Source organism: Xiphophorus maculatus, chromosome 23 (assembly GCF_002775205.1).
Source record: "Xiphophorus maculatus strain JP 163 A chromosome 23, X_maculatus-5.0-male, whole genome shotgun sequence".
In the NCBI taxonomy this organism is placed as follows: Eukaryota; Metazoa; Chordata; class Actinopteri; order Cyprinodontiformes; family Poeciliidae; genus Xiphophorus; species Xiphophorus maculatus.
In genome coordinates, this window is record NC_036465.1 from 28518234 (window position 1) to 28531823 (window position 13590).

At 37.4% G+C, this 13590-nt stretch overlaps 1 protein-coding gene across 6 annotated transcripts; it reads left to right on the forward strand.

The window, feature by feature from the left end:
• Positions 1–1445: 1445 nt before the first annotated feature.
• On the forward strand, positions 1446–9645 carry LOC111606859. 6 transcript variants are annotated; one of them, XM_023328215.1, is made up of 6 exons: positions 1446–1812; positions 5521–5637; positions 5721–6540; positions 6658–6813; positions 7463–7555; positions 8244–9645. In XM_023328215.1, the coding sequence occupies exons 2-6, from the start codon at positions 5600–5602 to the stop codon at positions 8565–8567; spliced, it is 1431 nt and encodes a 476-aa protein (XP_023183983.1). In that variant the 5' UTR covers positions 1446–1812; positions 5521–5599; the 3' UTR covers positions 8568–9645. The 6 variants fall into 6 exon arrangements, with proteins under 6 accessions (XP_023183983.1, XP_023183981.1, XP_023183984.1 ...); XM_023328216.1 differs by lacking the exon at positions 1446–1812 and adding an exon at positions 4699–5292; XM_023328213.1 differs by having other exon boundaries at positions 5521–6540.
• The last annotated feature ends 3945 nt before the right edge of the window (positions 9646–13590 follow it).

Here is a 13590-nt window from a genome sequence, read left to right on the forward strand (position 1 = left end):
TTAGTAAATCGTGTAATATTGATATTAAGAGTTGTAGCTTGAAATAGGGGAACCAGTGGGATTTATAATTGCTTGGCTGCTAACTCCATTTAACAATACAAGTCAAACACAAAGTATTCCTCTCCATTTTATTCATTAAAACGCTAAAACAAAAATCTACACAGTGAGATATTTTACAGTAAAATGTGGTGTCAAGAGATACAGAACTGCTCATAATTAGGGAAAGAAAGCATCTTTTACCCAGCTGTTTGTCTGGCAGCCATATTGTGCTACTAAAATAACATTTTCAATACTAACCAGTAGCTGTGTTTACATTTCAAATGTGATCAAATCTCTGTGGATATTCTGCTAATGTAAAAAAACAACATGTTTACAACTGTGGTTTTTGTAGTAAATAACAAATGAAATTAAAATCACTCCCATCAACCAGCAGTGTGGTTGATGGGAGGAGGCCCTGGGACAGACCCAGGACACGCTGGAGGGACTATGTCTCTCAGCTGGCCTGGGAATGCTTCGGGATTCCCCTGGAAGAGCTGGAAGAAGTGGCTGGGGAGAGGGAAGTCTGGACCTCCCTCCTGAAGCTGCTACCCCCACGACCCGACCCCGGATAAGCACACTCTAAAAAGTGTATTTGGGCTGTAGTTCATGTTATGGACTTATTTACATTAACCTGACTTAATTCTTTTACTTTAGTTATGACAACTTGCTTTCATGAGTTCAATTAACTTAACAATCACGCATTTTATCTCAAACGAACTTTTTAATTTGAGTCGAAGTGAAACAATTAAGTTTAATGCAGCTTTACGTCTGACGTCATTACGTAAGCTCCGCCCGGGGCAGATCCTGCATCTCTGGTACCGACCGCCATTTCTTCTGAGCATTGACTGTCGACGAGATTCAGATAAAACAGTAAGTATGCTGCCCCACCATAACCAAACATTAAATAAACGGTGTAAAAATATTTAAAACTTTTTCTAACTTAAATTTGAAACATTGAACTGTGTTTAACGTCGAAGTGTCATCAGTTATTTGCTCTTAACACATTTGCTAATTGTAATTAGCCGCGCTGTTCGGCGGTTCAAATCTCAACATGTTTTAACATAACTACTCTGAGTCAGACTGAATGTTTATTTTGTATGTGTACTTTTACGCTAAAAAACCTAACTTGAAATTACAGAGGTGGGGGTGTTCTGTGCAAAACTAATTTAATGTGATGCAACTCCACTGTGCTAATCACTGTTAGCTGCAGCCGGTGAAGCCATTTTTTCCAGTTTTCTCATGCTGCTTACTGGCGACATAATATAAAACGCATAATATCCTGACAGCGCTAAGAATCCATCAGGTGTCATTTCTCTTAAAAAAGCAAATTGTGTCTGTAGGAACATTGCGGAGTGTTCTAGCTAGCCGTTGATCCCCAGGCACTGGGCCGGGCTTAGACGCCCTCGGGCTGGGCTGAGGATTTCACAGCTTCACTTTCGGAGCTCTGCATTTAGTAGCCTGCCCCACAGACTCCGCCCCGGCTAGATCGCTTCTTGCCCTGTATTATTTCTCTGCAATTTGCAATCTGCCACAGCGCACGGACAGTTCACAATGTGCATGTTTGATCTCCCTATGGTCGTCCGCGCCCTTGATTTCACCGGCTACAGAAATCGAAATGACAACCGGCATGAACGCGAGGAAAAGAAAGAAGAAAAATTAAGATCAAATGAAAATTTCAGGCATTAGCATTTCTGGCTAGAACCCTGTTGTATTAACTTCTTTTACCCACTTCTCTTTCCAGGCCTAGAACCAAGAATCATCAAACCACATAAGGTGAGCCATATTTTCTTCATAAAGGATTCATGTAATATCATCAAGCTTCTAATTTTAGAAAAAAAAGTTAAATGCAAAATGAATATGCTATTTTGATAATATGAAATATGTGTGCTCTAAAATGCAAAGTCTTCAGGATTCACACAAGTGGGGAGGTGGCTGGGGAGAGGGAAGCTGCCCTTGCAGTGGAGAACTGATTATAGTCAAATAAGCATTTTTTCCCACCAATAACTAAAGTTACTGTAATTTTTAACACTAAATAGTGGACAGATATAAAATAAGAATAGAAATGACATTTATTGTCCTTCAGTGGGAAATTTCCAGTGCAACAGCAGAAAGTGACAGGCAATTTATTCACACAAACAGACATGCATATATATTTGTGGATATATATGCACACAAAAAATTTAAAATTACAACCTAAAAATACTGTGGAGTCATTAAAAAAAGCTTACTCCCATCCTAAGGAATATGCAACTGAGAAGGGCAATTTAAGAAATGTGTATTTGTGCATTAAAAAAATTCCTTGCAATACTAACAATATGACATTGATTAATATAGAGTGTTTTCAGTATGGTATTAAAAACAGTGAAATAGTTATGGTAACAAATCCATTCTGAATCTATATTTTACCAAGCAGTAAAACAATCATCTAAAGTATTGCATGGGGCTAGGGTTGTCACAGTATTCAAAATTGACTCTTGCCTCCATATTTGTTTCATCTTCCTTGCCTTCAGATTTGGCAACATATAGGTAACAAAGTTCCTCTCTTGTCCTTCTAGTGTTGCACTTAATGTGGAGATGCAAAGACTGCAAGAGGGTGTTTTCCAGAAGATCTGAATTGCTCAAGCACTACAAACTAGACCACAGGCATTATGGACGGGGTTATTCGTATCCATGCTCATATTTAAGTTGTGCATGTAGATTCAAGACCTGGAATGCTTTACTGAGCCATTTATCAAGAAATCATCCAGTCAAACAAACAGTTACCAAAGACTTAACCAGATTCAAATGCCCCATTTGTGATTTTAATCAACTTTCCACTGAGAGAGATTTTTTTCAACATATATTTCAACATCTCAAGAACAAGGAAACTGTCACGTGTGTGTTTCAGGACTGTGTTTATCAAACAAATATTTACGAGAACTACAAAAGTCATAAATACAGAAAACATTCTGACATTAGCAATACATTTAAGACTGGGATTACTGAAAAAAAACAATTAGACTGTGGTGAAGAATTGTGTGTTAGTTCTGGTACTGATATTTTTGATCAAGACAGTACTGCACAAGCTAATCAAGATCACACATTTAATGAGACTGATTCTGAAAACTTACAGAGAGATATTGAACTTAAACTTGCATCAGTTCTTCTAAAGTTAGAAAGCAGTTTTCTTGTGTCAAATGCAGCTATTGATGAACTATTGCAGGAGTTAAACTATTTAATTGGTTCTTTGTCCCTGCCAGTTACATGCAGAACTGTAACCCAAATACTACATGATCACCTTTGCCAGTTTGACCAGTCAGTTATTGAAAAACTTGCCAGGGCCCTCTGTGAAACAAACCCTGTAAACAAAGCAATAGGAGATAAAGGCTCCCTTTCTAGTGCTTGGAGACGAAAACAATTCTATAAAAGACATTTTAAAGTGGTAGAACCTGAAGAATATATTCTTGATAAAAAAAATAATAAGTCATTCCAGTATGTATCAATCCTAAAGTCTTTGCAGCAAGTTCTTGACTGTGAGGTTATCTTGGATCAGACTGATAATTTAAATTGTGTGAATAAACTACTACAAAGAAGTAGTGTTCATACATATAGGTCTTTCTATGACGGGTCATTTTTTAGTGAAAATGAGCTTTTGTGTAAGGAGGAGAGCATTTCATTAATATTGTATATTGATGATTTTGAAATATGCAACCCTCTCGGTACATCTAAACGGAAACATAAAATTTGTGGCTTATACTGGATTCTTGGTAATTTGCCACAGGGGTGTAATTCTAACTTGTCTTCCATTTACCTGGCTGCTTTAATCAAAACTAATGATTTGAAGTGCTATGGTTACGAGAAGGTTTTAGAACCTTTACTTAATGAGCTTGTGATTTTGGAACAAGAAGGGGTCTTTGTGTCAAAGTTGGGTAGAGCTGTAAAAGGCACAGTTCAGTGCGTGGTTGCAGATAATCTTGCTGCCCACAGTCTTGGTGGCTTTGTAGAGAACTTCACAGGGTCATACATATGTAGGTTTTGTTTGGCAGTTAAAACAGACATTCAAACTACAGAGGTTAGAAGTGGTGCATTTACCCTGAGAACGAAAAGCATTCATGCAGATCACTTAAAAATTCTTCAGGAACGTGAATTGCCAAGTTATCAGGGTGTCAAATCAACTTCCATTTTATCACATTTATTGTATTTTGACATTACCACAGGTCTTCCTCCAGACATTGTGCATGACCTTTTTGAAGGAGTTGTTCCTTTTGAATTAGCTTTGTGTCTGGGTGTTTTGATTAAGAAAAAATATTTCACATTGGTATCACTGAATGACGCAATAGCATCTTTCAATTTTAAGGGGACTGATAAAACTAATCGACCTCATCCAATTGCTCTCAATTTTGAAGCCAAAAAAAGTGTTGGGGGTAATGCACATGAGAATTGGAGTTTGATCAGATTTTTACCTTTGTTGATTGGACACAGAGTGCAACATGAAGAGCCAGCTTGGCAGATCTTAACAGACTTAAGGGACATTGTTGATCTTGTGGTCTGTCCTATTCACACAGAGGACTCTATTGCTTACCTTGACTTTAAGATCTTAGAGCACAGAACACAATTCCAGGAGGTTTTTCCTAATTGTGACCTTAAACCAAAACACAATTTCTTGGAACATTACCCGCACTTGATTCGCCAATTTGGTCCTTTAGTAGCCTTATGGTCCATGCGCTTTGAAGCTAAGCATAGCTTTTTTAAAAGAGTTGCACGAAATATCAAGTGCTTTAAAAATGTCCTCTGTTCCCTTGCAGAGAGACACCAGTATCAGATGGCACATCATTTGCATTTATCTGGTTTTCCTAAACCTCTTTTGGAAGTTACAAATGTTTCCACAGTAACAACTGATGTTCTCGACAAGGGAATAGTAAATGCTCTAAAACAGAAGTTTTCAAATCTGGCCACAGTGTGCATGACTAAAAGTGCAACATTTAATGGACTGAAGTACAGATGCGGGATGATCTTGATCCATGGCTCATTAGGAGGATTACCAGAGTTCATTGAAATAATCCAAATGGTGATCCTGGCAAACCAGTTATTCTTTCTGGTCAGAAAACTTGAGGGGTGGTATGTTGAGCATTACAGATCTTATGAGCTGAAAACATCAGACAAAGAACTGAAACTGGTTGAGCTACAAGACCTAACAGATGTATACCCGCTGGAAGACTACAGAATTAGAGGAATACGTCTTGTTACTGTGAAAAGATATATTCACGTTTAAGGGTGAGGTAATACAAGATTGTACAAAAAATTAAATGCGTGGTACAAAAGACTTTTGTGTTTGTATGGCTGAACTTAAAATACAGTAATATTTTAATAACTACCTTAATATTTTTTTGGCCCTCTACAAGCAAATGTCCAAACATTTGACTAATAATGTATATAAAATATTTTGTAATGACTTTAAATAGCGACCAGCATTGCTTAACTCTGTATGTACCCTTTTCTCAGATTGTCATGGCAAGTTCAAAACCTGCAAGACTGAAGGTGATTCTAGGAGAGAGCAACACTGAAAAACTGACTCTTCCAGATGGCATACCAGACTCTCTGGATGAGCTTCTCAGCAAGGTGAAGGATACCTTTGGTTTAAAGACCAATGTCAGATTGCAATATATGGACAAAGACTTTGGTAATGACTTCTTCAACCTCAGCTCAACTTCTGACCTGGAGGACTTGGGAACAGTCAAGGTGATTCAAGAAAAAGCCATTCAAACTTTTGTTGATGTCATTGAAACAGCTCCATCTTGTTCTACAGTTCACTCTGACGACAGCAGTTCTTTAGCCTCAAATGACACTATAATCCTCTCCTCCCCTGAACCCTTGTCATCGCGAACACAACAATGGCCAGCCAACTTTCCCATTCCCATATTTTCATATGACACTGAACGTCAGCTAGAGAAGGGGAATTCTGAGTATCAAGCAAACAACAAAATGTTGACAGTCACCTCCCGAATGAAGACTGACATCCTAAATAGATTAGTAGAAGAGATCTACAGATACAGAGCCTACCCAGAGGATGCACAGTTCTGTGTAGTTGCAGAGGCCTTGGTTAAAAAACATCCGTGTTTAAAAGAGCCCGGTTCATTCAATGGTTGCTACGGTTGGAAGCAAAGGCTGAAGTACAAAATGGGAAACTACAGGACTCTACTCAAATCACAAGGATGTCCAGAGTTGTCTGTAAACTCTCTTAAATCCAAAGCTAGTATTTCTGTTTCTCCTGCTGCAAAAATAAAGAAGCCAAGACGAGCTGAAGCCAACTTTTATCCATCCTTTCCATTGGGAGAAACACAAGAAAGCATGGAAAAAGAGAGAATTGAACTCTTGGCAGCACTCAAAAGGAGGAACAATGACAGGGTCATTGCGGAGAAAATGGCTCGTACCTTTGCCTACAGGCGTCAGGAGGTGGTGAATGAAGAACCTGGTATAGAGGATTTCAAGGACAGATGGCCTGCTCTGTTCCAACAGAAAGAGGTAGTAATGCAGATTGAAATTAAATGTCAAGGTTTTTGAACTTGGACTTTGGGAATGATTGAGTATTTACTTTAAGTAATTTTTTTTAACATAGTAATTTTTTTTTTTGTTTCACAGATTAATGCGGAGTTCCAGAGGCTCATGGCTCTTCCCCTTGAGCAGACGTTCTTGGCCCAGTTGGACAGGCACTCAAGTCAGCTGATTAAAGTCATCCAGGCCAAAGGAGGAGCAACACGTGCAAAAATGGCTGGCATCATGAGAACTTATGATGAGGTATGCATATCATCAATATGGACACAGTGAAATAAGCTATGGCCATTTACCTTTTTCCATTTAAAACAAAGAACTTAAAGTGATTAGTTACTTTCAGACTTTGTTTTAATTATAATACTTGATACACTTTCTGTGCAAAGTTGATATCATTTGAAGAAAAGCAAGTTTGCCTGTCATGTATTTCTGCTGCATTTAGTTGTTATAGTAAGTTTGTATTCTGGTTTATTCATGAATTCAATAAAATACACCTTTCTATCCAACTTGCCAGAAACCGGTGCAATTTAGCCAAATTTTTGAGCATCTATTGCTTTTAAATTTTAACATTTTTAAATGTTAAACTTGTATCAATTCTATGCTGTAAGAGATCTCTTTAATGGAAAATGATATTCACTAGCTCTGGTAGATTGTGCTAAGAAAAAGCCTTAACCTTAACAATACAGTCTAGTTTCACAAATTGAGATGTGAAGGATAAAATGTGGCAGAGGTGGACTATGAATAATTTTGAAGTGCAGCATTAAAACACAGTGGACTTGTGGGCTGTACATTATGGCATCTGATAGGTCTTTGCTATTGTGAACAGCCCAAATATATTAGTTATGTCATGAATCTCTTCAGATATGAAATATTGATAACGATAACTTTTCTCCAGGTTGAAGACATTGGGATTCGAAGAGAATGTGTTCTGAAAGGGCTCGTCACCTTTCTTGGAGAGGATGCAAAAGACCTTATTAAGGAATACTGTGTAAGTTTTTAAAGGTTTAAAGTTGCATCTCATCCCATTCAAGCAAATGGACAAATTCAATGTCAGTTGTTTTTACCTTCTTAAATGATTTATGGACTGGCTTTTCTAAATGTGAACATCTGTTTGAAAAAGTGGGGCAGATTTGGTGTCAGAAATGTAAATTTAACATGGCTGTATCCTGCTTAAATCCAGAAATGGTGAATTTGCTGTTCAGCAGAGCACATCAACTTCATTTCTTGTTTACCAATATGCCAAACAAGTTAATAAGAATATGTTTTAGAGTCATGGTATTTTGATACCAGCTCCAAAATATCTGACAAGCAACACAAATATGCATTTTGTATTGAGTTCCACCCTAAGATGACCATTGGCTGGATCAGTATTCTGCTTTGATATAAAATCTAAGAAATTGGTTTTTAAGCTAAAGCCTGTAATATGATGGAACATATATAAAGCTATATACATGTATTATCTTTTCAAAAACATTAAAAATCACCCTTTGAGTTATTCAATTTGTAAAGCAACTTTGAACTTGGAAAATTTATCAAGGATATTTCAAATGCCGTAAACCACTCTTCAATTCACAAGCTGTACATCTTATACTTGGTGCTTACATTTACAAGGCTTTTATTTTCCAAATTCTGTAGTGAGAGATTAATTACAGTGTTCAAATTTTAACTCACTACAGGGCAGCAGCGGAGATGATGCCCAGATGGAACTCAAACAACTCACCATGGCAGTGTTTGTGATTCGGAAGGAGGGAGAGGGATTGAAAGAACCCCCAGAAGACATTGGCATCGTCATTGAGGGAGTGGAGGTGTTGCAGAACCTGACTTCAGTTGCCTCAGCATGTGCCCTGCTTCTGGGTTTGATATATTCCCTTAACTTGGCTTATCCAAAGGCTCTGCGCTTCACATTTGAAGTGTTCCAAAAAATCTTCATGCAGCTTGAGCAGCACAAGATGTCTCCCAAAGTTCAAAATTTGTTTGGAAGACTTCAGACCTCACAGTAAAGACACTGGCATGTTGTGCAACAGGACAGAAGATCTTCAGTCTTCTTTGTTTGGACAGAAGAACGCCATGTTTTGGAAGCTTAACACCTCAAGGAACTGCACTTTGTGAACTTCTTTTGGGACATTGTTCATATTAAAGCCACAAGTAATACAGAGTTTACTGGATAACAATTGACCGGTATTTCTGGAGGATGTTTACTGATGAGGTTGTGATGAACATTATCATTTTGGGAGTAGGTCTTTTTTGTTTTTGACATTTCATAAAGTTACATGGTTCATCTCTTTGGTTTTGTGTGGGGAAAAAATACAAGTTAAGGGGGAAAAATTAAAGTAGGAAAGTAGTAGGCTGCTGCAGTTTGTGGACATTTTCACAGAATTTTCTTTTTGCATTTTTTTTAAAAATTTGAATCAACAGATTTGTTCAGTGTTTTTTGAAGGAGGTTGAATGGATCTAGATCATAATGTTTACTATTCTGTTCTTTTCTGGTGTCAGTTAAATTAACGGACTTGGTTTAAACTAGGCAGCTATTACACCACATCTTTGTTTGAAAACTTGCCTAAATATTTTTTGGGTATTGCTCTTGTTTTCAGTGTAAAAATAGTCACTAGTGTCATCATATTTTATGTCAAAAACATGTTCTCAGCAAATGTTACGGTTTAAGAGTGTGGATTTTCTTTTTTAGGAGGACTTGTGTTAAATCTAAAAAAGCAAAAAAAATTTCCTGAGGAATACTTGTGTATTCTACAACCTCACACAGGGGTGTCCAAGTCTTGTCCAGGAGAGCTACCATTGTGCAACTTTCAGATGGACCCTATTTCAATACCACCTGAAGCTAATTTCTGAATTTACACACCAGCAGACATTCAGCTCAGCAGAGGCGTTGTAATGAGCAGTTCATTTGATTCAGATGTATTGGAGATGGGATGCATCTGAAAGTTGCAAGATGATGGCTCTCCAGAACTGGACTTGGGTACCTCTGATCTAGCAGGTCGCTGAAATGTAATATCCCTTATGAAGTTTCAAAAGATTTGTGTAGCATGTTTAATGCATAATATTTTGTGAAAAACCTGTAAGTTTGTGATGTTTTCACAATAAAATTTAAAATGTTCCATTTGTGTAGATTTATTATTTTAACTGAGTGGAATTTCTGAGTAGCATGAAGGTATTTTACTCCTATTTTAAAAACTAAAATAACATGCTAAAAAAACTTTTAAAATGATTTAAATGCAAGCTATATTTTAAGTAAAATGTGAGTGATAATTTAATTTGGGGTAGTTTAGTTTTTTAAGTTGGAACAACTTAAAATTTTGAGTTGACTTTCTATAAAATTAAGTAAGATGGATTTAAATTTTTTATTTGGAATAAAGTAAATGAATTGATTAAGACTGACTTAAATTTGTCAAGTTAACCAAACTTAATAAATTAGGTTGGATAAAATTAATTGAATTACTTGTTACCAATTGAAGCAATTCAATTAAGTTGGATCAACTATTTTCTTTTTAGAGTGCAGAAGATGGATGGATGGATGGATGGATGGATGGATGGATGGATGGATGGATGGATGGATGGATGGATTTATAAGAGCCATGGACTCAACATGATGAAATGACACACAACTTTTTGTGAACTGTGATGTTGAGGAGCTCTGGAGGAGTCGGCTGATCATTGTAAAAAAAAAAAAACTTTCATCCTCTTACTGCTTCTCACTCAGTAACATGTTTTTGTTTAGACCTTAGCAAAAACATGGAATGGAAACATGGCAATTAAAAAAAAAAGTATGTTTTTTAATAAGTGTTGGTGGTGGGATGAGGTGGTTTTTTCGACATTATCAAAATTGGTTTATTTCACAAAACTGCAATGGAAACTTTTTTTTTTTTTGCATCACAAGTCACATGATGAACAACCAGATGTTGCTGGTGGTGGAAACCACGAAGAAGAAAACCACAGGAGGTGTTAGGAGGATGATGGTGTGACATATTTTTCATATGAACAAACTTATTCATGTGTGATTTTATTTTTTTTTATTATTATTTAATGAAAACACAGCGATTGCAAAGTTGTATTTTCTTGTTTTTTTTTTCCACTAGCAGAATACTAACAAAGTTTTGCGCACATCTGTAATGGAAACTAGTTTGACTTTTTCTTTTTAGAGCATCCAACAGACTGAGCAGTCTTGACTAAATGTTAGAAATTGTGTTCATAAAATGAAACTGGAAAATGTTTTGAGTCTTAAAACAATAAAACTTTTAATAAAATTAAAAGTGTTGTTTGGTGACAGAATTCTGGTTTGCACAGAAAAGCGATGTAACCAGAACCTCAATGCATTCAGAATGTTAAGATGATTGAGAACCACTGATCTGCACAAACACTTTTTTATATATTTTTCCGTAGTTGTCCAGGATACACAGAAGGAGGAACTGCAACAGAAAAAATAAAAATGAAGAAATCCAGAAGAACTGTGATACAATGTCTTATGACAAACTCCATTTAAACAGCTTATGTCCTACATAACGTTCTGCCTGGTATCTGTGAGCTGAGTGAGTGGCAAACCCAACATGACACCTTTCTTTCCTCCTGTTCTGACATACAAAATATATTTTTCATATTTGTGTGTTTCACCCTTCGGCAAGATATTAACAGGAAGCATGTTAAAATATTTTGTGGTGTGTGTGTGTGTGTGTGTGTGTGTGTGTGTGTGTGAGACAGCCTGTTTGGTTAGCGTCCCAGCTAAAGCTAGCGGCGCTGTCAGCGTGGCCTCTGGGCGATGGGCCGCTGCAGGACGGGACGGATCAGCAGACGGGCTGACAGGCTGGCAGGTGTCGGCTCGGCGGGATCCGGCTCCAGCCAGACCGCTCATTCGCCGCGGCGCTAGGAGAACAGGTGGCTCCTGCTGATTCATCACTCACACACTGCCGTGCAGTCACGCACAGAGTCATGGTCGCAGGGACAAGTATGAAACACGCCTTGCTTTAAGACACACAGGGAAGCGTGAGGGAAGGTGCAACAAGTGTCCAAGCGCGGTTGTGTGGCGTCAACATTATGTTGGACAGGATGAGAACATGTGACTCGTATTTAGCTTCACGCGACGGTGATGCTGCCCAAGCATGAACCGTATGTATTTTGTGTCTGGTAACCTTCACTTGTCATAATGTGAGCCATCTCTGAAATCGTCTGACGACTGTTGTAGAGGAGCTAGTCTGTAGGAAACTAAATCATTATTTTCCAAAACAGACCAAATGGGTTCTCACCAACCCTGCTTAGTCCACTTTGATCAAACTCTGGTTTGTTTTTCTAAAAAGACCAGAATGTGCAATCACACTCTGATCCAGACCAAAAAAACAAAACAAACTCTGGTCCGCCTAAAAACCTCGGTCTGAGTTCGGTTGTGGTGAACTCTGTTGCAGTTAGAATCCATTTGTGAATACCAAGTGGACCAGAAGCCACTCCAAAAGCAGGAAGTGGACTACAGCACAGGGCATTCTGGGTAAATACAACCAAAACAAACAAACAAGTCTTACGCTAGCAGCAAACACAGCTCATGATTTTTTTAATTTCTTTTTTTTTACCAGAAACAAAAGAAAAACAATAAAATCTGACATTTTTCTTTACATTTCATTAGGAAGGAAGTTGTGCTGAGTGTCTTTTTCAAAAGTTTTGTTTTGTTTCCTTCAGTGGTTCTTGTTGCAGTGCCCCTACAGGCGAGGAGGGGAACACTGGTTTGCTCAAAGGGTTTGGTTGATTTGATGCAATGCTGAAAGAGAACTGCAGCAGGTGAAAATTTAACTAACGTTTTCCAAAATGTCTTAATATTTCTTAGCATAGGGCTACAACTTTACTGTTTGCAGAATTAGATTTTTCTCAAAGAGGGTTAAATTATTTTTTCCTTCTCTTGCATTTCCAGCATATTCTACCATGGCACTATGAATTTTTGTCAAATCAATGTGCAAGAACCTCTTTTGTATTCTTAAGGTAGTAAAAACAAGGAGGTGGGTAAAAGTAGTTTTACAAAAAGTTCAAATGTATCTTTTAGAGTAATTTATAAATGTATAAAATGACCTAAAGAAATGTTTTCTCAGGGTTAGGGAACAAAGACGCTTTAAAACAGTTAAAAACATAACAATAAATAAAACTAATAAAACCACACTGCTGAACTACCAGCTGAAAACCTCTGGTCTGACTGAAAGTATGACTGATTCAACCATCCTTACTCCAAACTGGAGGAGGAAGACTTTTCCCCCAACAGACCAATCAGTGAAAACTTTACTAGAAGGCAATCAGGAGAAAAAGCTTCCACACCAGTGGAGATGGACTGCAGAATAAATCCTGTGTAATGGGAAATGGAAAAACGCTTTGAAGGTGTCTGAAGTCACAATCAGTGTCATAATCAGTTGATGTTTAATTATCAGCAGTCATAGTAGAGAGGAAAGACGTTGGCTTTTCCACGTTGTCATAATTGGAGTATTTGGTTGCAGAATTTTGAGGAAAAATTACTTTGGAATCAGCCTGTAACATAAAATGTGGAAAAAGTGAAGCGCTGTGAATAATTAACGGAAATTACTTTAATATCTTTATAAGGTTAAAAATATTAATATTATTATCCTCGTGTCCAGAACACAGTGATGACTGACAGCTCTCACAAGACTAAACGAAGCAAGAGCACTTGCTTCATTTAGCAAGTGCTCTTGCACTTGCTAAACGAGTGCAAGAGCACTTGTTTAGTTTCACTCGTAAAACAGTGAAAATAAAACATTTTCACTGTTTTATTGCAAAACAGTGAAAATGTTTTGCAATAAAATGCAAAAATAATCTATGACCTACGGAAGCCTGTAGAGCTTCAGGGTGGAGTCAAAGATATTGTGTACTTTAAAACGGTCAGGGCAGCAAAAAATTTATATACTCGTCAAAAAGAAGAAATCAGACAGGGCCCAAGAGTTACAAGGCTCTGATTTTTTTATTTATATATTTTCAAAAAAGATTGCTGTCACATTTTCACAGCAGAATGATTCCACTTTTGTCAACCAG

Excerpts from the sequence above, each read along its gene's own strand:
- LOC111606859 (XM_023328212.1), top strand. The coding sequence starts at position 5,446 with ATGTATATAAAATATTTTGTAATGACTTTAAATAGCGACCAGCATTGC. Across the intron at positions 6,541-6,657 it reads CTCTGTTCCAACAGAAAGAG|ATTAATGCGGAGTTCCAGAG; the intron begins GTAGTAATGCAG and ends TTTGTTTCACAG. Across the intron at positions 6,814-7,462 it reads TCATGAGAACTTATGATGAG|GTTGAAGACATTGGGATTCG; the intron begins GTATGCATATCA and ends ACTTTTCTCCAG.